Source organism: Falco rusticolus, chromosome 10 (assembly GCF_015220075.1).
Source record: "Falco rusticolus isolate bFalRus1 chromosome 10, bFalRus1.pri, whole genome shotgun sequence".
Lineage (NCBI taxonomy): Eukaryota > Metazoa > Chordata > Aves > Falconiformes > Falconidae > Falco > Falco rusticolus.
The window spans coordinates 12,033,109-12,054,076 of NC_051196.1; the positions used below are offsets into that span (position 1 = coordinate 12,033,109).

Below are 20,968 nucleotides of genomic sequence, written 5' to 3' on the forward strand. Positions count from 1 at the left end.
AAGACTTGTTTCAGTACCTACGTTGTCCACCTTAGAGCCGGAGATGAAAAGGACCGACCTCAGGTGTCGGTCCCTCCCAGAAATGGGCAAATCCAGCAGCAGCCCCCCTCCCCGGCTCCGCACGGCCCGCGCGGGGGGAAGGGCAGGGGGCGATGCGGATGCGGGGAGCCCCGGCGCGGGAGCGGGACGGGAGCGGGAGCAGCCGGAGCCGGCGGTGCCAGCGCGGGCAGCGCGTTCCCTCCGCACCGGCACGGGCTGCGCTCGCAAACGGCGTCCGAGAGCGGTTTAGCTTTGCGTATACTCGGCACAAGCGGCAGATCCTGTAAGCTCAGACGATCTTTAATACCGGCAAAGACAAACAACAAATCTTTCGCTCTTACGTTACACGTAGATTTCCGTAACAAATAGATCTACACATTAAAAGCGATCTTAAATGGAATTCTCTGAAGAAAGTTTGTGAAAATTTAGGTATTTTCACTAATAACAAAACCAGACCGTTTTGGTTAAAGAGTGTAAAGAGAAAATGAAATACTTGGCTACTCTAACAACGACCTATTTTAATTTCTTTTGTTGTAGCATTTACCCCTTGCATTTGAAAACAGCGTTTCAAGATCGGCAACGCTTACGCTAATCTTTAATGCCTCAGGAGGAACGTAAATTGTCACCGGGACGACAGCGGGCTGGGTCTTTCCAGCGGCAGGTAAATGCTGAGGCGGCCGGGAAGGGTGCGCCGGGGGCTGCTGGGGGCACCCATGGCCCCGGCGCCGGGTTGCGGAGCCGCCACTCCAACAGCGGCCGGTGGCGGTGGGGATGCGCGGGGGAGCGGGACCGCCGCGCTGCCCCCGCACACCCCCCGAGCGGCCGCAGCTGCCAGGTGCGGTCCCACGCGTGCACGCAGAAGCACCCACCACCGCCACCCCCACTGATTATTAATTAGTTTTGAAGAAAGACGGTAGGATCCCTCTTGTCGCGTTCTGTGAGAGCGTCCCCCGCGGGGGCGGAGGGGGGGGCTGCGGGCTTGCTTCTGCCCCCGGTGCCGGCAGGTACCGCCACATCCTGCGGGGCTCTGCCGCCCTCCCCGGGGCGTCCTACCAGGGCAGCCGGTCTAGCAGGGCTCCCGCACCACCAAAATCAGGGCATCCCATTCAGGGACGCTGCCAGGGCCCACCCGAAACCCGCCGTGCCGCCTGGACGGACCGTCCGGGAATAACGTGTAAGACGCCATCAGGGGCTCTCCCGTCCCCGCCCCCGGGATGTGCGCTTGGGGACCTGCTGTCCAGGAGGCTGAGGAGGGAAGAGATGGTCCGGGGCTCCGCAGGAGCAGTGCCAGGTGGATCTCCCAAAAGCAGGTTGCTTACGGCCCTGCGATCCTCCCCCGCCTGCCCAGCCGCTTCCTTCCCCCTCACGCACGGGCAGGTCGGAGGGACGGAGCTGGGAGGGGGCCCACGCCGGCGCCGGGCCCCTTGCAAAGGGCTCCCGCCCCTCCCCTCGCCGGCGGAGCCCCCGGTACCCTGGCACGGCCGGCTCTGAGCGGCGTGCCGCGGCCCGGCACAGGGAGCGCTCGGTGTGCGGGGCGGAGGCGGGGGCAGGCAGCCCGGACCCCCGGGGACACGCGGGTTCCTCCCACGGCGGGAGAGGCACCTGGAAAGCCACTTTCCCCTCGCAGGGACGGGGGCCGCCCGCCCCGGGCTGGGTCACTTCCCCTGGCTCCTACAAGGGCGGAGGCGACCCTGCCGCCCTCGGGAGTCCCCGCGGACATGCACGGAGCTGGCGGGGAAGTCGCCCAGCACGTACTTACTCGCCACCTGGATCCCTCTAACAGTCTCGCCAGCCTCTCCTAAAGCCGAAGGGATGTTAGGGTGAGATTTAGTGGCGCTTGCACCAGAAGCAGGGTGGGAGTGATGTGTAGGGGAGATATATTCTCCCACAGTAACCTCTCCCCCTCCATCCCCGGCTCTCCTTGTCTCCCACCTCCCCCCCCCCCTCCCCGCCCGCGTGTCTGGTCCGGCTGGGTTCAGCAGAGCGGGCTGTGGGCAGCCCCTCGGCGGAGGTTGTGTGAATGGAGGATCGGCCTGGCTGACTCCTCCTCCCCTGCAAGCGCCTCTATTTGAGCTTTGCAAAGTTGAGGGTGAGCAGGCATCCGAGGTGAGGCGTGCGAGGTGGCTGTGCCCCCCTAGCCCGGACAGACGGCCACAGGCGCAGACAGACAGACACAAGCACAGGCAGACAAGCCGCGCACGCCGCCCTGCCCTGCGCTGCCAGCGGGCGCAACCCCGGAGGCGATCCTGGAGAACAACCTTTCCCTGTCGCTGTTGCCGGCTCCCGCAGGGCTGGACCCGGGGAGCTGCGTGGCGGAGCAAACTTCCCCCAAAGGGCTGAGCTCGCCAGCCTGGTGCCTGCAGCCGGAGCCGGCCTCCGGCTTGGCGGGCAGGGGCCAGGTGTCCTGGAACAAGTGCGGCCCGGGGGGAGACTGGCTGCCCGGCGGCAGGCAGAAGGTCTGCGAGCAGATGAGCTCCGATGTCCGAGATCTCAACGCGCTGCTGCCCTCCGTGCCCTCCTTGCCGGGTAACAGCAACTGCACCATGCCGGTGAGCAGCGCGGCGCAGTGGGCTCCCGTCCTGGACTTCCCCCCGGGGGCCTCCTACGGCTCACTGGGGCCGCACTCCTTCATCAAGCAGGAGCCGAGCTGGAACGGATCGGACCCGCACGAGGAGCAATACCTGAGCGCCTTCACCGTCCACTTCTCCGGCCAGTTCACGGGCACGGCCGGGGCTTGCCGCTACGGGCCCTTCGGCGCCCCGCCGCCCAGCCAGCCGCCCTCCGGCCAGGCTCGGATGTTCCCCAACGGGCCCTACCTGCCCAACTGCTTGGAGAGCCAGCAAGCGATCCGCAACCAGGGTAAGGGCAGCGCCGCCGGGCGCCCCGGGCTCGGGGGGGGCGGCCCCCGGAGGGTCCGCCGAACCCGATGTAAACAGCAAACCCGGCCTTTCTCGGCAGCGGCCGGGCAGGGTCAGGCGAGCCAGCCCTTCCGTGCATCCTCTCCCTGTCGCGTCGCTGCGGGGGGGGGTTAGGAGCCACGAGTTGCTGCTTACCCCCACCCCCCGGCGGGGCAGCGGTCGGCTCTGCCAGGTGGGCTGGAGCCCCCCGTCTCCCTCCCCGGGCTGGAGCAGCCTCTCGCTTCGCAAAAGTTTGTTCGGGCCGGGGACGGCGCAAGCCCTGGGATGGAGATGGGCCCGGTGCCCCGAGACAATTCCCTGCACAGGCCGTGGCGGGGTGGGGGGTGTACCTCCGAACCGCCTCCTGAATCCGAAAACCGCTCCCCGCACGTCAGTGTGTTCAAGTCCCTTGTCGAATTAGCCTGGGGAGCAATGAATGCCCCCGGCCGGGCTAGGCAAACAGGGGCGCCGCGTAGCTCCCCCCCAGCACCCCGTGGCCAGGACGGGCTGCGCTGCAGCTGGCAGCGGCCCCCGCTGTTCGCACCGCCCTGAGAGATTCCCGTGGGCTGCACGACCGGGCGATGGGTCATGCCCTGCGTGTGGCACCGGGGATCAGCGTCTTAATCGTTTTTCTTCCAGCGGCTGCAGTGTAAACATCTCTTGGTGCAAACGCGAGGAAGAAGGGGAAGGGGGCGAGCGTGCGGAGAGCTCGCCCGAGACCTTTGGGGTCTTGTTCCCCCTCCTTCAGCCAGCGCCGGAGCCGCGGGCTGCCGGGCGCCTGCCCCGCACTCCGAGGCGCCGGGGGTGTCTGGCCGAGGGGGAGTCGGGCCGTCGCGGCCCCGAGACTCAGGGGACAGGGCAGCGGCAGAGGGTGGCGTGGCTCGGCCCGAGCGGAACGGCTCGCCGGGGTCTCGCCGCTTTTGGTGCGGGGTCGTCGGCGCCCTGCCCGCGGCTCGGGCTGCTGTGCGGCGCGGAGGGCAGCCCCCTGCCCACAGGGAGGGGCTGGGGCCGGCGGCCCCGGCTCTGTGGCGGCCGGCGAAGGGAGGCAGGGCGAGGGGCCAGAGCGGCGGCCCAGGCCGGCCGGGCGGGCTCTGTGCTGGCCGCCGAGGGGTGCCCCGAGGCCGGCGAGGCGGCCCGGGGCGAGGTTTGCCGAGAGGGGAGACGGCGGCGGCGGAGGGGAAGCGGCGGTTCAGCAGCGCGGCCGCGCACGGGCCTCCCCCGGGCAGCGCCGGGCCGCGGTCCCGGTGCCACCGCCCCGCTGCTTCGGCCCCCGGCGCCGGGCTCTAACGTCGGACGCTGCGGAGCGGGGCACGGGGCCGTGCCCTAGGAAGGACCGGCGCGTCCCTGGGGCTCGGGGGCGGCGAGGCCCCGCGCCCGCTGCGCGCCCCGGGCAGCCCCAGGCTCCCAGCGGCGGGGGCGGCCTCGCACAGACAGGCCGTGCCGGGCCACGGGGTTCTGCGGGGGCATCTGGAAGGGGGTTATGCGTGGGAGAGGACTGGCAGCTGGGCCGAAAGAGCGAGGAGAAGGTGGAGAGGAGGGTGAGGGAGATGGACGCAGCCCTGGGTGGGTGAGCGGCCGGGCGGGAGGCAGAGCAGCCGCGCCACCCTGCCGTCCGCGTGTAGCCGCCGCAAAGGGGCACGGAGCCGGTATCGCACCGAGCCGCGGAGCCCGGCCCGGGCTGCACTGGGGCTGCGACGCCGTGCGGGCCCTGCTCGGCTGCGGCCCCGCCAGCCCTGCGCACACACCTGTGCCCGGCGGCCTCACACCGCCCCGGCCGCGCTCGGCCGGCCCGCCGCCCTGCCGGAGCCCGGGGAAGGCGGCGGCGGGGAGCGGGGCCGGTGGCCCGGCTGGCTGCCGTGCTCCGCCGGGCCGAGCGGGCTGGCCGCGGAGGGGGGTGGCCTTCAGCTCGGGGCTTCCTCCCCGCCCGGGCAGCGCTGCCTTAGCCACAACTATTTTCGGCGACACGCAGCGGGCTCCTTCGGCAAGAAGGAATTCGGCAAAGGGTGTTTGTTTGCACTTTTTTTTTTTTTTTCTTTTTCGTGGATGGATAAAATGTTCTTGCTTTGGCTCTTCTCAAGGTTGAACTGCTATTTCTTTTTTTTTTTTTTTAGCCGGTTCCTCCGACCGTGGGAAAGACACTACCTTGGCTCTGCGATGACATTTCTACCAAGTTTGGGATGGGGTGGGGGTTAGGAAACTAAGGCTTTGAAACCTCAGCCCAATTTTCTTCTCCCTCGCTTGTCTCTTTCATCCAGCTGGGCTCCTCCAACAACTGGATGCCCCCAGCACGCCCCATTCTCCAGCAGATGTACAACTTTCAATTATTTTCAGCACATTTTAATCAGGCCTGGCTCTGATAACGCCCTAATTAAAGAGACCTCGCTATCGGCAGCTCGGTTCAGAACTCAACTTTCTTATCACATTCCTGAAGCTTTGGGTCAGGCAACACCGGAAAATGTGGCCAAAACCTCGTTCTGCTCCGAGCTGCATTTTGAAGGTCACCGCAAGTCTGCGCCGGGCCAGAAGCAACGTAGAAAGTGTCTGTTTTCTGCAAGTTAAAAAATGAGGCAGAGGGAAATGGGGAAAAAGGGAGTTGAAGGTTGATCCTCTACCCTGAGGGCTAAGGGAGGAGATAAGGAGCGAGAAACAGCTGTGGGATGGGAGCCCGTAAGGTACCGGCCTGTCAACGCTGCTCCCATCGCCGGGAAAGGAGCTCTGCTCCTAGGACGAGGGGGATGTGAGAGGGACTTGGCCGGGGACAAGCCAGTCCAGCCCCGGCAGTCTCAGGGCCAGCTTAAAATCATCGCGAAGGTGAAGGTTTCAAAGTCTTCTGTATTACTTTTTTCCCTCCCCGTCGCTCGCTTCATTTCATCCTCGCAACCCCGTAGGTTGTTAATTAAGTCCTGTAATGTCCCTGGATCCAGGCTGTCTGCAGAGAGAATAAAATAGAGAAGCAACAGTCGGATCCCTTTGCTGCCCCCCCACTCTGTCCTCTCTGACCCCCCACCCCCCCCCGTGATTACCGACCGGCGGGGGTGAAGCAGAGACCTGGCACCGAAGGGAACTGAAAGGAGCCTGCAAACAGCCCCGAGTGCTCCCCCTCGACTCACAAAATCCCCCCCCGGCTACACGCCCCATCCAGACGGGGCTGGGGGGTGTGTGTGTGTGTGTGTGTGCCCGTGCTGGAATAAGCGGGTTAAGAGAGAGGGGGGGTGAGGGAGGGGGTGCTCGTCGCCCCTTGGGTTTCTTTTCCCAGCCCGCGTCGGACTTTTGTTTTGGTTTTTTGGAAGAGTGGCTCTCGGAGCAGCTTGGTTCTCGGGGTAAATGCTGATGAGCCGAGAAGCCTCTGAGATAATATTACTTTGTAATTACTTTTTTAGCTGAAGTTGTTTAGCCAGCTCCAAGTCATTAATGAAAGTTGGTGTCCAAGCACCTGATTTACGATTTCGTGGCGGCCCGGGGTCAGCAGAGGTGGTCTCTTTCCATCTGAATCTGCTCGATGTAGGAAACAAAATAGCCTGTTTATTATTTTGGAGAGCAGTTTTCGCTGAAAGGAGGAGTTTTTATTTTTGCATGTAACATTCCGCCTCTTTATTGCAGACTCTTCAGAAAGCGGCTCTTAAAAAAAAAAAAAAAAAGGAAAGATTAAAGGGTAACTTCTAAATTGGAAACGGCAGAGGAGTACGCTGAGCAGATGGGAATCTTCCTCTTTAATATGAACAACAATTAATGAAAACATCCTTTTTATTACCGAAGCCGATCTGTTCTCTTTAAACACGAATGAGACTTCCGACTGTCCGCCCCTCGGAGCGGGCTGCCCGGCCCGGCGCTGCCCGGGGGGGTCCCGGGGGGCTCCCCCCGCCCCGTGCCCGCAGCCCTACGAGGTGCCTGTGCGGGGGGGGGCGGGGGGGGGAGCCACGGAAGGGGCACAGCCTGGCCGTGGTTTTTCCCTCGCCGTGGGCAGCAGCAGCGGGGGCAGATCCACCTGGTGCGATAAGTGCGAAGTATTGCGGTGCCGTGGGTGCATGGCGGTGGGGACCTGCGGCTCCTGTCGCCTGCTCGAAGGGGCTTGGTGGGAAGCTGGTGGCACCTCCTAACGGCGCTGTGGTCTCTCCGGCAGGTTATGGCACCGTGGCGTTTGACGGGACCCCGAGCTACGGCCACACGCCGTCTCACCACGCCGCGCAGTTTACAAACCACTCCTTCAAACACGAGGACCCCATCAGCCAGCAGCCCTCCCTAGGTAACTGCAGCCTCCGCGGGCCCGTCCCAAAGGGCGCTGGTGGCAATCTGGAATGACTCCGGAGTCGTGCCACTGCGCCTCACCTGCCCCGGCAAGCCTGGCACGGGGCTGGAGCTGCCAAAACTCTGGGACCCGGGACCCTGCAGCCCCCTCGCAGCACAGGGCGCGGGACCAGCCGGTGGCCACAGGGGCTAACTCTTTGCCGCTTTCTCCGCAGGGGACCAGCAGTACTCGGTGCCACCCCCGGTGTATGGTTGTCACACCCCCACTGACAGCTGCACGGGCAGTCAGGCCCTGCTCCTGCGGAACCCCTACAACAGGTACCTCCGCCGGCAGGGAGCTCTGCCTGGCCTCCTTTTGCGCGGGTTGTTGCTCGGACGTGGTCTCTCCCCGGCATGCCGTTCAGCTTTCTCCTTTCTGCAAGGAAACATATTTTTTCCTTTCTCAAAAGAAAAATAGATTCACACGTAGAAAAACCCCAAACAAACAACAACAACAACAAAAAAACCAAACCAAAAAGCCCAATCCACCCACCCAACAAAAAAAAAACCACCACAAAACGAGAAAAGATTCTGCACCCTCTGCCCCGGGCCTAGCTGTATAAGCTTGGGGGAGCTGCTCCCTGGCCGCAGGTGCTGGTCACCTTTGGGAAGCAGGAGCCAGACTGCCCGGCCTCCCTGGCACATGCCAGTCCTGGAACCCTCTGGTGCGAAGGGTTTGGGATTTTCTCTCATCCACGCCAGGGACAGGTGCCCACGGCAGCCAGCAGAGCCCAGCTGTGGGGCTCCACCAGCAGAGCCTGCCCCAAACCCCGCTCCAGAGCATCCCTCACTGCCCGTCCCCAGCACCCCCACACTGCACCCATCCCCTCTGCCCCGGCTCAGGCTGCGGAGCGCAGGGCGTCCACCCCAGCTGCAGGATCCGACCTGCAAGGTGCACCGGTTGGCCCCTGCCCCTGTGCCTTCTCCCTGCACCCGGTGCTGGCGATCTCCCCAGCCGCTCTTCTCCGAGGCCGGGAAGGTGCAGGAGTGCTCAGCGGTGCGCAGCACGATGGGCAGAGCATGGTACAGGCAATGAAAACTCGACTCCGTCCAGGGGCTTTGTTTTGCCCTTCCAATGGCTCCCAGGAGCGACAGGGACTGGCCTGCAAGGAGGTTATTTATTGAAAACGGGACAATAAACCTATCGGATTTCCGTGCCGGGAGAAAGGTGCATCTGGAGCTTTGCTGGAAGCACAAACGCTCTTTGCCAACAGACAGGTCCATGGCAAGCACGGCTTCCCGTTTTCTTTGGTCTGGCATGGAGGCCGGGCGTGTCTCTTGCAGTTTTACAACGTCTTTAGTGAGCAAAGAAGTTCCCCAAAATTTATTCCTCAACTTTTTGTGAACTTGGAGCCTCTCCCATATCTTGGAGTTGCTAAGTAACTCTCGCATACAAAACAATATGCCTGCGCGAAGGAAGCTGTGAGCGGCTCCTCTCGTAGGCCGGTTATATCATCTCTGATTAATCAACACTGGACGTGGGACAACAAAATTCTGTCACTTCCAGAAGCCACTTTGCTAATGAACGTGAGTTGACGTCAAGGGAAGGAGGGAATGAGGTAATGAAGGAAGGAAAGAAGCCTATCCAGAGAGATTAGCTCGCAGAATAATTGGCGGGGCGAACTCCTGCGCTGAAGTGACAGAGATTGCTCGCCTCGTAGGGAAATCTATAAATACGGTGTGTAGGGAGGCTAGGGGAGGGCAGCTCGGAGCCACCGCTCTCCTCAGCACCGCAGCCCGCGGGGCTCGCCCCTGCCGCCCTGCCGGGGCCGCCGGTGGAGGCGGGAGCACGGCGGGCGCCCCCCCCCCCGCGCCGGCCCTGCCCGTTTGTGCGGTGAGCGGTGCCACCCAGGCCGGGGAGGTGCGATCCCCGTCGGAAGCCGCTGCTTCTGCCGAGAGCTCCCACCTCCAGGTGCCCCGGGGGGGTGTGTGGGGGGGTGAGCCCAGCCTGGCATCGCCCCGCCGCCGCCACCTCCCGCCCAGCTCCGGGGCGCGGAGCCCGGCGCGCACGGGCAGCGCTGCGGAGCCTGTTTCTCCCCGAGCCGAGCCCTGATACCGCTCCGCTCCCTGGGAGGTTTACTGCCTGCTGCGGTGGGATCAGGGTTTAAGCCCTTAAACCTCACGCGAGCCCGTACTGATGTGCGGGGGTGTAAATCAGGGCAGAACTTGTTCCACGTCGAGGGCAGCTGTGCAAAGCCTGTGCCTGCATCTAAGCCTGAACGGGTGGGTGGGCTCGGTACGGCCTCCCCTGTCCCCCCGCACACCTTCCACAGCACCTGGGGACACCGGGGTTCCCGCTACACAAGTGTGCTTCCTAGAAAGTGGTGTCACGGCGGTGGATGAGCAGTTACGGTACAGAAACGGACATGACTCATTAGCCGCATCCCCAACGGCCTGGAAACCGACCGCACTGTCTTTATCCATATTTATATTGATATGGCGAAATCGTTACTTTATTTATTTTTTTTTTTAAGACCGTATTTATTCCGCACCTCCTTTGCGAAGGTTTGTTTTGCTTTTCGCGGCTCAGGTGGAGTTTGCCGGCTGTGCTTTGACGACCGGTGGCTCGGTTGCCTCATCGGCAGGGATGGGGCGGTGAGGCTGCCCGCCGCCGTGCCCGTGCCCGCTGCGCGCCTCCCTGCGCCCATGGGCGGCCGCTGCGCGGGGCGCGCAAGGGACTGCGCCCACCCCGGCGGTGCCGCCCCGATGCAGCGCGCAGCTGCCGTGCCTTCTCTCCCGGGCCACGGCAAAGCCGTCGGGAAGGCAACAGCTTGGAAGAAATGGCTAAAAGATCGTAATTCTTACACTGGAAGCAAAAGTATCTCGGAAATCTCTCGCCTCGGCAACTACTCGCTGTGTTTATAGCGCAGCCCGTTCCTCTGCCAAGGAGTACTGCGCCTGTTGTTGATAGCTGGACATGGATGACAAACCCGCACAGATTGCAAGTGTGCGCTAGATGACTAGCATTTGTGGGTCCATTAAAATGGTGATGTGAACTTTTCTACCTCGCACTGTTTAATGTAGTAAACATGCTCGATGTTGAAAATTTACTGTGAGTCACACTTACAAAGACTTTAAAAGTGGAGGAGTCTTGGTTCAGATTATAGCTCTTTCTGTGCAGAGGTCAAGAACTCGGCAATACTGCAATGCAGGCCAAAACAAACTCTATATGATCTACTACTGGTTTCCTTTTAAGTTCCCTTTTTGCTCAGCGTTGACTTCCTTTTATTCCACTCCAACTTACATTAATCCCCGTTGTAGGAACGTTCCCCCCCCTTCCTCTCGTTTCTCTTTAAAAGCATCTCTGTAATGAAAATAAGTTATTTTTAGCGTCGTCTTTGTGTCCGTTTGGAGGGCCAAGGATTCAGATTGGGATCGGTGCAGGCATATCCCCGGAGACCCCGCTCTCCTTCTAATCATTCAAACCTCATCCAAAGCCGAGATTTGGAGAGGAGCTGTTAATTCCATGAGATCATCGGACGGTACTGTCAATAGTCGATCGTGGCGAGGTGTAAACGGAGTTAGGGATGCCCTGTTCTCTGTCACTTGTCAGATGCGAGATGTTTAAGCCTGCGTCGGTGCCCGACGGCCCCCGGGCAAACGTGCCTGACTTTGCTTTTACCGGGGCCCACCTGCCGCCGTCCCAGGGCCGCCTCAGCACGGCTTGGCACAGCCCGGGCAGCCCCGCTTCCCGAGGTACAAGCCGCAGGGCCCCGGGCTCAGCACCGCCGCAGGAAAGGTGCTTCCCCCGCTTCTGCCCTTGGCCGCTGCCGGCGGCAGGGATCACGCGCACCCCCTCTGCAACCCTTCGGAGGGGGGTGGGGGTGCCCTCCCAGGGCAGGGGCATAGCCCGCCCGGGCGTGCCGAGGGGCCGCAGCGCATCCCGCGGGAGTCCGCTCCCGGGGCCGCGAGTCAAACGGCTCCGTCCCCCCACGTCGCGCCGCTGCAACGCGCCCTGCTCGGCTCCGTCCCGGGCTCGCGTGGGTCTGAGCCGGGCTGGCGTGGGGTGCCGAGCCGGGCTGGTTTGGGGTGCTTTTGGGGTGCTGAGCCCGGGCTGGCGTGGACCTGAGCCGGGCTGGCGTGGGGTGCTTTTGGGGTGCTGAGCCCGGGCTGGCGTGGGGTCCGAGCCGGGCTGGCGTGGGTCCGAGCCGGGCTGGCGTGGGTCCGAGCCGGGCTGGCTTGGGGTGCCGCGGCCGGCGCCCGCTCCCCCCCGCACTGCCTGCCCCCGCTCCTGCCCCGCCGCAACCGCAGCGGGAAGGGCTACGGGGGTGCGAGGGCAGCGTGGCCGCTTGAGCCAGAGGCCCCGGCCGCGGCCAAGCGGGACTGAGCGGCCGGAGCGGCTCCTCTCGCCCCCGCTCGCAGCGCCTCGGAGGACGCGCAGCCCGGCCGAGTCCCCGCCGGCTCCCTCCGAGGCTGGGGCCGGCCCGGGCTCCGCCGCTGCGGGAGCCGCAGCCCCGGGAGCGCAGCGCTGCGTGCCGGGGCGGGCAGCAGGAGGTGCGGACGGGGAGCTGCACCGCGCCGCTGGGCACCGGCCCGGGCTCGGGGCGGCTGGTCTGGGACGCTGTCACCCACCGGCGGCAGGCGGTACAGTGGCTGCGAGCTAGTGACAAGATGAATGAGTGTATTGCTTTATGAAAAAGCAAAGGAGGGGGAAAAGTGGATATTGTGGGGGAGGCTCTTATAAATGAACTGTCAAGCGAAAGAAAGTTAAAGGGAAATCTCCTGCTGTAAATGCATCGGGCGGGCACTTCTAATAAAAATCAGGGTCCTGGAGGAATTAATTACAGCAGCATTACAGGAAGAATTCGTGGAATTGCAAAACGTAGTTGGCACAGACCAGCACGGACTGCTGTTGCGAATGGGGAAACTGCGGGAGAGTTTAACAATTCCTGAGCTGATATGCAGGACATTGTAGTAGCATAATAGCACTTCAGACACACTAATGAATAATAGTGTCCAGTGATACTGACAAATGATATTACGCATACTTCGAGATTGAAGTCACTTAATTTGGTTTTATATGCAAAAGCTTCCCACTGGAATCTGACTTTTTTAGGTCTCTTCTACCTGCCACGAAGAAAACGAATAAGAACAAAAAAATACCCTCTTTAATAACAAAACGATATAAATTCACCGCACAAGTCCAGCGAATTTAGGTGCAATTAATCAACGGGGAGACTCGCGCTTATTGTGAGCGGCTGCTCCCCGGCATCAATCACGGAGCGCGGCTGAAAGCCCCGGGGGCTCCCGCCTCCTTCCCCCCCCGCCGGGCCGAGCCTGCGCGGCGGCGGGGAGCTGCGTCCCGGGAGCCCCGCGGCTCGGCCCGGGGCGCCTGCTCGGCCTCGCCGGCTCCGCGGGCAGCCCTCGGCCCTTGGGGGGGGCGGCCGGGCGGGGTTCGGCCGGGCTCGGCGGGGCGCTCGGCGGGGCCCGGGGCCGGGCTGCGCGGCCGCGCTGCTGCCTGGGCCGCCCGGCGCGGTGTGTGCCGGCGGGGCGGGAGCGTGTTCCCGCGGGGAGCTGCGCTTATCGCGCGGCCACTCCATTTTTCTCCTGCTTGTCAAGCCCCTCTATGTAGTAACATCCATCACGAGTCACGATAGCTGTTTCACTCCATTAACCACGTGGTCTCTCACACTCCTGGTTAGAACAGCTAACAGATTTGCTTTTTTAAAAAACAAATAATCTGCTTCGTTAGCCCGCCGGGGTGCCTATATTCGTTTCATTAATTTCAGTGTGTCAATATCGGATATTGCTTTTCTGTAAGGAAAGAGTTTTACGCCTCCACTTCCAGCTATTTACAAATGGACGGGCTTGCAGATGCAAAGAGACTTTTCAGCCCATAGCCATTCTTTTCTTTTGTTTCCTTTTGCTGTTTTAAAAATCGATAATACGTCGGTAAAAGGGGTTATATAAAATAAATCGACTTTCTGCTGTTATATATTGAAAAACCATAACGAAGGAAAATATTGCTGCCTTGATGTATTGTTTTTTCTTTGACGGCTGTCATTTTAGTTCTAATTCTCCGCATTTTCCCAACAGTGACAATTTGTACCAAATGACCTCACAGCTTGAATGCATGACATGGAACCAAATGAACTTGGGCTCCACACTGAAGGGGTAAGGTGCTTTATCCTTTTTTATTTACTTCACCTTTCGCCCCGGTGTAGCTGCAGTACCGTGCAGACCTTCCCCCCTAGTTCACCACTGGCACCCGCTCCCCAGCACGGACAGCCACCGCCCAGCTCGACGGCGGCCCCGCGGCCTGTGAGCCCCCGCAGTGCCGGGCCCAGAGCGAGGGGCCGGGGCAGCTGCGGCCCCTCCGCGCTCCGCTCCTCGAGCTGTCGCCCCTTCCCACCATCCCTCTTCCCTTTCCCTCCCTTCGCCAGGCCCTGCGTCCTGTGTCCCGGCCCTGCCGCCTCCCGGCTTCCTTCCTCCCGGCCATTGTCGCCCTCCCACCTGCCGGGAAGAGGCTCCGGCCCGCCTCCCCCGCGGGGCTTCCTGCCGCTGGGCGGGCAGGAAGGCCCCGAGGCGCCGCGGGGCCCCGCCGGGGTGGCGGCCGCTGGGGGGGCGGCGCTGCCCGGCCCCGGCCCCCGCTGCCCCGGCCCCCGCTGCCCCGGCCCCCGCTGCCCCGGCCCCCGCTGCCCCGGCCCCCGCTGCCCCGGCCCCCGCTGCCCCGGCCCGAGGGGCATCGCCCCCGCGGCCCCCGGCCTCCCGCTCTGCCGGCCGGGGCCGGGGCAAAGGGAGAGGAACCGGGGAGGTGGCGCGGAGCCGCCGGTGCCCCGGTCCCCGCCGCGCCCGCTGTCCTGTAAGGCCGGCGGGGATAGGCTGGCGCTGCTGTGCCTCGTGTCACCGACGAGTGCCGCCGTGAGCAAAAGAGCCACCTTTTGGCCTTGGCCGAGGCGAAGCCAAAGGTTGCCAGCTCTGCTGTGGGCAGCAAAGTGGCAATGAGAGGTCCCCTGCCCGAGGTAGGTAGCACTGGCTGGCTTGGAGAAGTTCTCTCGAAGCATGTGCAGCCTCCTCAAGCGGATGGTGGAAGCCTAGAAAAGCCCACATGGAAGCCTAGGAAAGCCCGCATCCATCTATGCTGTCATGTCCTTGTCCATAAATGTGAAAACCTTGTCCAAGACAGGCTTTGTGTCCAGTGCTGTAGTGTGGTGGAGGAAAACATACTGTGGGGCTGCTTCCAGCTCATTCACAAGTGGCCTGTGAAGGTTGGAGGGAACAGACAGTAGCGTCGCAAATTGCCGGTATTGACATGAACAACAGAATTGAGCCTGAAGAGATCTGTCGAGGAGCTCTCGTGGTTAGAGAAGATCCCCAGAGCCTACTGTTGTGTACCGATCGGTGTCTTTGCTGCCAATCCTTTCTTTTTAAAGGTTATTTCCTACTCTTGGTTTTTTATAAGTCTTTTTTATTTCCTCTTTAAACTGTACCCTTTAAAGATCAGTCATTGCAATATTAGACACTGTTTTGTCTCTTCTGAGGAAAATATCCTGCAAAATGGAGAAACTCATCAACCTTGACTGAGGTCCAAGTTATTAAAGCAAGGAAGAGGTTATTCTTTGGGGAACTCAGTAAAATAATAAATAAATAAATAAATAAAAAAGACACAATAGAAATATTAAAGGAGTACTGAACAAAATAAATGGCTTCTTACTTGTCCAGGAGTCAGACTGTTAGCAGTGTAAACTATGTGACCTAGGATGCATGAAAGGGGGCGGGGGGGAGAAATCAAGATGAATGATCTATGGTAAAACAAAGCTGAAAGTTTTGGTATAGGCCAAGATTGTAGAATCTGTGGAAAATCAGTGCTAGACATAGCCTCATCACTGGTAATACGAGCCAAAATAGTTATCTGTCTTTTCTGGCTGAGAGTTACAATACACAGTACCTCCAATCTCAGTTGCCATGAACATAAGGTATTCTTCCCAAGATTTACATCTTTAAAATATATGAACTGTTCATAAGTGATTTCCAGGCGTTTAGTATTTCAGATACTTTTCTCAATCTTGTAGTTGGAATTTAAGAATTTTGGAAGCAATCTTTCTGTTGAAATATGGAGCTTCTAGATTCTGTCCAACGATGACAGTCCTTGTTTAGCTCCTTGCCTTGAGTTCTCCCTAGCACTTCTTCCTGGCTTCAATAAGACTTCTGCGTGTTACAAGAAGGAAGAAAACATTACCGCTGAGTTTTGCAAATAAAGGACTCTACAGTTATATAAAACTTACGGGTCACATGCATTTTACTTGACAGAGGATCAGTTCAGCAGCTTGCTTTCTGGGTTCGTGTTCAGCATAAGTTTAATGTGCTGGAATGAAGCTGTTGCCACGCAGTTCAGGTAGAGGTAGTTAGCCGCTTCTGCGCTGAAGTTATCTAGCAGTTTAGCCAAGAGCGTTCTGGTTTTAGCTGTTTACATTCTTGCCAGTATTTGACTGACCAGCTCCAGAATCGCCTCACTCCAGATTAAAAGTTTGAAATCTGGCAAGGGATACTGTCAGGTGGCCGAAGCCGTGTCCTTTTCGCTCATTGTGATACCCATTCCTGTCGGGCTGCAGGCTTACCAACAGCCCTGTTTGTGTGTGACCTGAAGCAGGAGCCTGGCAGCTCAACTATTGAATTATTTTATCTTCTCAGAGCCTGCTTCAGCCTATGGCTTTAAGGCCTTGGAAGACTTTTTTTTTCCTGAATGTTTTTTTCCTTCCCAGGTATTTCAGTGTCGGATATTGGAATTGAGGGCAAGAATTTTCTTTGTCTCAGTGGGTTTTGGTCTTTGAGAGCTTTCAGTAGGTGTAAGCGTTAGGGAACTGCAGAAGGCACGGCCTCAGCGACGAGCAGAGGTGCGCAGCAAAGGGTGTGGAGTCCCTGGCCAGCCAGCACTACGTGGTAGAGAAAGACACACAAGGTGTACAGAGATGTTGACCTCTGGCAGAGTACAACAGCGTGATAGCCTGGCAGGGGAAGGGGAGAGAGGTGTAAACGGGGAAGCAGATAGAAAAGGCTGCAGTCATGGATTCTAGATGTTTTTACTTGCTGGCAAACCAAAGGAGGTCTGATGGCCCAAATTGATCTTCTGTCTGCAAGTTGTCATCCCTGGCGAACCCACTACAGCTACCACATAGTCCAGACGAACTGAGTCTGTGTTGTAGAGTTGTAGATTGTCACTTAGGCTCTGAATGCCCAAGCTGTGCTTGTAACTCGTGTGAGGGAAGAACGGTGCCTTGGGAGCTCGTCTGTTGATTATGTGTGGCCTGTTTGTCCACAACTGCTCTGTCACCTTCTGAACTCTGGGTAGACAAGAGGGAGGGCTGGCTTGTCTGCGAGAGCTGTCACACAAACTGGCAGCCTCAGGGATCTGAAAGGAAAGCTTCGTGGTTAAAGTCAGTGAACATCACGGTGGGGCTGGATTTTATCTCTTCAGATTATTTGCAGATGGTTTGTTCCTCATTTTGTGGTATCTTGTTTGGAGCAGCTGAGATCAGATTTATACTCTTGCAGGAAAGTCAGTGGGTCCTTTGTTTATTACCCTGAGAACCTGTGTCCCAGACATCTCAAAATGAGCGTCCCACGTCAGTGGACACCTTCCCCTTCAGCTTCTGTCTTTAATATTTTTGTGTTGCTTTCTTATTTGTCCAATGTGGAAAATACTGCTTCCCTTCATAGTGTCATTGTAGAGGTGGACCTCATGACTATAAACCCCTCCTTGATATTTTGATGAGTTCTGTATGGAAGTGACACAGATATAACTTATAGCAAGCAGGAAATGATATGGCACTGTAGGCAAAAAGTGTAGCTGCATACCCAACAGCAAGACTTGACAGAAATACTGCATAGTTGTCTCTTCAGCTGCTTGAGTAAAAATTTTTGATCCATATTTCCAATAGTCATCTGAAATATAGTCTATAACCAGACAAAATTTGGTTTTTTCCCTTTTGGTTTTGCTTGGGTGTTAAATAGTGTGTTCTGTGGAAATTTGAATTTGTTGCTGTTTGCTCTGGCTCGCTGAAAGGAGAATTAGGTATCATCTCTGTGAAACGCTATTAAAATTGCATCTAAAACAAGACAGTGAAAACTTATTTGTCTAGGAGTGAATTGTAAAGGTTTTTCTGTTTAGCTTTGGTGGTGGCGGTAGTAAAATCTGGAGGTGCAGAACTTCCTACTTGGGTTCAGTTCTGCAATCAAGATGAATTAGAAATGGACAATGACCTATTGTCTCTAATCCTGAATTTCCCCTTTCCCACTGATAGCTGAGGGTCTCATGCTGAAGGGAAGTGTTGGGTGAAATCCTGATTCCACTTGGGTCAGTGGTAAAAAAAACCCAAACCAAACAAAGACTGTTGAAGTCGGAGAGACTGGGGTCCCCTGAATCTCCCGTGCCTTCCTTTCATCAGCCAGCTGGTTTTCTCATTGAAGGTGGCAGAAGGGCTGTAATCTGTGAAATCACATTTTTTAATATTCCTTTGCCTTGGAAAGTGCAGATAAAAATGCAGCTTTATACTCCACCCTCCGTTACAGTATTAGACAAAAAACAGGCAGAAACATGATCTTCTATATAACTAATCAGAATCTTTTTGCTGTCTCCATACATATTTTTCCCAGGGTGCTAGGATGGTAAATATCTTAGCAGAGGGAATTAACTCTACTTCTCTTCCTTTATGTTCTGTTATCAACGGGACTAGCCCACACCCTCACTTTGCCTCATTTTTGGCTCTGTTTCTAAACCCTAAAATTCCTGTTCCTGCATTGAAACACAATTAAATTGAGGCTTAATGTGGTGCCTGTTTTATGTAATCTTGCTTTCTGGCTTTTTTTATTCTTCCAAGTCTGAATCTCATGAATCAACGTGTATTCACGTTTCGTCTGAAATTTTCTAGCTCTCCTCAGTATGCCCTAAAGCTTCCCTTTTTTGGTTTACGAAATAATAATAAAAAGCTTAACTCTTCAGATTAAGTTGTAACTGCTTTATACATTAGACAGACAATTTCAGTTAACAAAGTAAAAATGGTGTGAGAGAGAAATTGCAGCTTGATTATTTTTTAAAATTTTCAGATTAGAATGACATCTTTTATGAGTTTTTTTTATAACCACTTAGATTGATACAACTCTCTAAAGCTGCTCTGTTTTCCATCACACATTCTCATCGGTAAAACCTTCATTTTTATGAATCTTTGTACAATCTGTTCAACTTTGTGATTAATCATTTTAAAAGAGCTACTCTCCGAGTGCTAAGGATTTGCTGGGCTAATGGTAAACGCAAGCACTTCTAAATACTCCTGCAACGCACACCGAGCTCTTGCTCGGCGCTTTACATTCCCAGTTACCTAGAGTTACATTTTATGGCTGTGTTTCCAGGTCTGTTTCTGACTGCCTAGAACCACAGAAAAAAATACACCAGGTCCTTTTTTTTCACCAACTAACTTGAATTCTAAATATTTATCATCTGGTTCTGCCTTTGTGTAGTTCCCATCGAAGTTAAAGGGAGTTGTATATTTACGAGTAAAGGCAGAACCAGGCTGTGAGGCCAAATCCTTCCGTCTGTGCTCAAACAAAAATGTCTGTTGGATCCTGGCAGGCCCGTTTGGCTGCATCAAGTCTTGCTTAGTTTTGACTCCTTTTAGAACTTGTGGAGGGAGGAGTTGCTCTAGTGTCTCTCCAAACTGTAACTCTGGGCCTTACTGGGGATTTAAAAAAATTTTTTTTCTTCTTCTTCTTTGATTAATTCAACTGTTCTCCCCCTGATTAGCCCCCTGGGCTTAGCTGAATTTCTGCTGGGGGCTGCTCAGCCCGTGGAGCCGGGGAAGACGCAGCGTAGCAGCTTTGGCAGCGCTCTCAGCCGTGCTCTGAGTGCACTTGCAGCAGGGCAGCGAGCAGCTCCCTTGGCAGGTCTCCAGGCTGCTGTGGTGTTGCCTGAGCAGCCCATCCTGCTGGGAGAGAACACGTGGCTCCTGGTCCCAGAAGCCTGTCACTCCCAAAGTATCAGTGTTTACCTACCCTGGATTATCGCTGTTCATCTGAACAGGGCAGGACAATCTCTAATGCATCTTCTTTCTAATTTATAATGCAAATATTATTAGCAGACCTGGGGTGTACAGTGTACACATTGCAGTGCTTTGGTGGAGATCTAGGCTGTTGTCTAGTCCTCAGAGGCTCTTAGGACAAATCTTCATTGTTATGCTGGTGGGTTTGGTGGCCTAAGTGTAACCCTAGGGAAGTGGTTGGGTCACCATCCCTGGAGGTATTTGAAAGACGTGTACATGTGGCACGTAGGGACACGATTTAGTGATGGACTTGGCAGTGCCAGGTTAACGGTTGGACTTGATGATCTTAAAGGTCTTTTCCAACCTAAATGATTGTGTGACTATGATAAGGCATTGTCTCTTTGCCTAGTTAAACACAGACTAGAAAAGGTGAAAGTTAAAGAATCTCCTATCCTCTTAAGACTTCCATTTAGTTAATGTACTGCAGGTAAAATTCATCTTAAATTAAATTTAAGTAATACTTGTATTACTCATGTATGTGGCATTGCATCTGATCATCATCTGTTGTATGCAATAAAGCAGGTGTTTGAGTTTCAGTAATGTATTTAGGAGACTTAAAAAATTGTATTTCACAGTGAGGTTACTATCGATGCAGAGTGAAGGTTGAAGCTCAGGAGAGCGGTGGCGTAGGGATGGTTTGTGAAAACTCCTCCTTCAGTGTTCCAGTTTCTCCACTGACTGGAAAGAACATTCACCTGTTATTTTCTATCTCCCCGAAGGTCGGATTATTCCATAGTGCTTCGTAGTGAATAAATAGCATTTTAACTGAGAAATCTCACAGATCCATTTTGCTGTCATCATCCATATGACCACGCTGAGTACCAGCCAATGCTGATGGAAACGTGCCCAATGTAAAATGGGAACTAGGGTTCCTGGTTATTAAAGCATCTCTCCTAGGGAGCTGGTTAAGTACTTAGTATGTTATGGGTCAAGAGGCTCAGAAAACAGGTTTTAATCTTTAAGGCTTTGCAGTTGTATGTGCAGTTTTAGTGAGGTATAACTAGAAATACTGGGAGGAAATATGAAAAAAGCTGAAGGCTGAGGAAGACTTCCCAACTGTGCAATGAAAATTGAGATGGAGATCATCTGGAGGATACCTCCCATTCACAGAGCCACTCCTTAGGGCACAGGCAGGGACTTTGTTCTGCTTTTTATTCCCGGGGGGGAATTATTTCAGAACTGACTGGTCATTACAAAACCAGTTATCACTGAAAGATGAAAACCACGGGAGTTTGGAGGGAAAGTTAGGCTGTGTTTCATGGTATAAGCTTTCACTGCCTATTCCTGTTCTTCCTCCTAAAGTTTCTGTCCTGGGAATTCTTCTTATCTAATTCTTCCTATCTGTTTTGTGTATTATTTTTATTGTAATGTGTAAAGTTGGTAGTAGAGGCGTGAATGAGAGGTTACATGGTTACTTGGGGTGACTAATGCCGAAGTTCATGTTTACCCTTGATTTGCTGCTACGTTACATACTGTCAGTAGCTTCTGCTGCAGGACTTCCTCCGTACAAATGGTAGTTCTCATTTAATTTCTGTTTTAAAGTGCACTGTTTAATTTGTGATCGGCATGGATATCACCCTGGGTTGGGTGCTTTACAGCCATTTTTTTTAACATCTATGGACTTGCTGCCTGCTGGTGGGGAACCTGAACTGAGCAAATAGTAATTTGTTACTTGTGATAGGGAACAAAAGGCCACATCTGGGCCCTAAGCAGAGA

General features: G+C 56.3%; 1 protein-coding gene across 1 annotated transcript in view; it reads left to right on the forward strand.

Moving 5' to 3' along the window:
• Positions 1 to 2,451: 2,451 nt before the first annotated feature.
• The window catches only part of WT1 (WT1 transcription factor), a 35,874-nt gene continuing 17,357 nt past the window's right edge, over positions 2,452 to 20,968 (forward strand). Inside the window, exons 1-4 of the mRNA XM_037403368.1 lie at positions 2,452 to 2,898; positions 7,057 to 7,179; positions 7,397 to 7,499; positions 13,257 to 13,334. Coding sequence (XP_037259265.1) covers positions 2,508 to 2,898; positions 7,057 to 7,179; positions 7,397 to 7,499; positions 13,257 to 13,334 — 695 coding nt within the window. The 5' untranslated portion in view covers positions 2,452 to 2,507. The remainder of the gene's footprint in view (positions 2,899 to 7,056; positions 7,180 to 7,396; positions 7,500 to 13,256; positions 13,335 to 20,968) is intronic.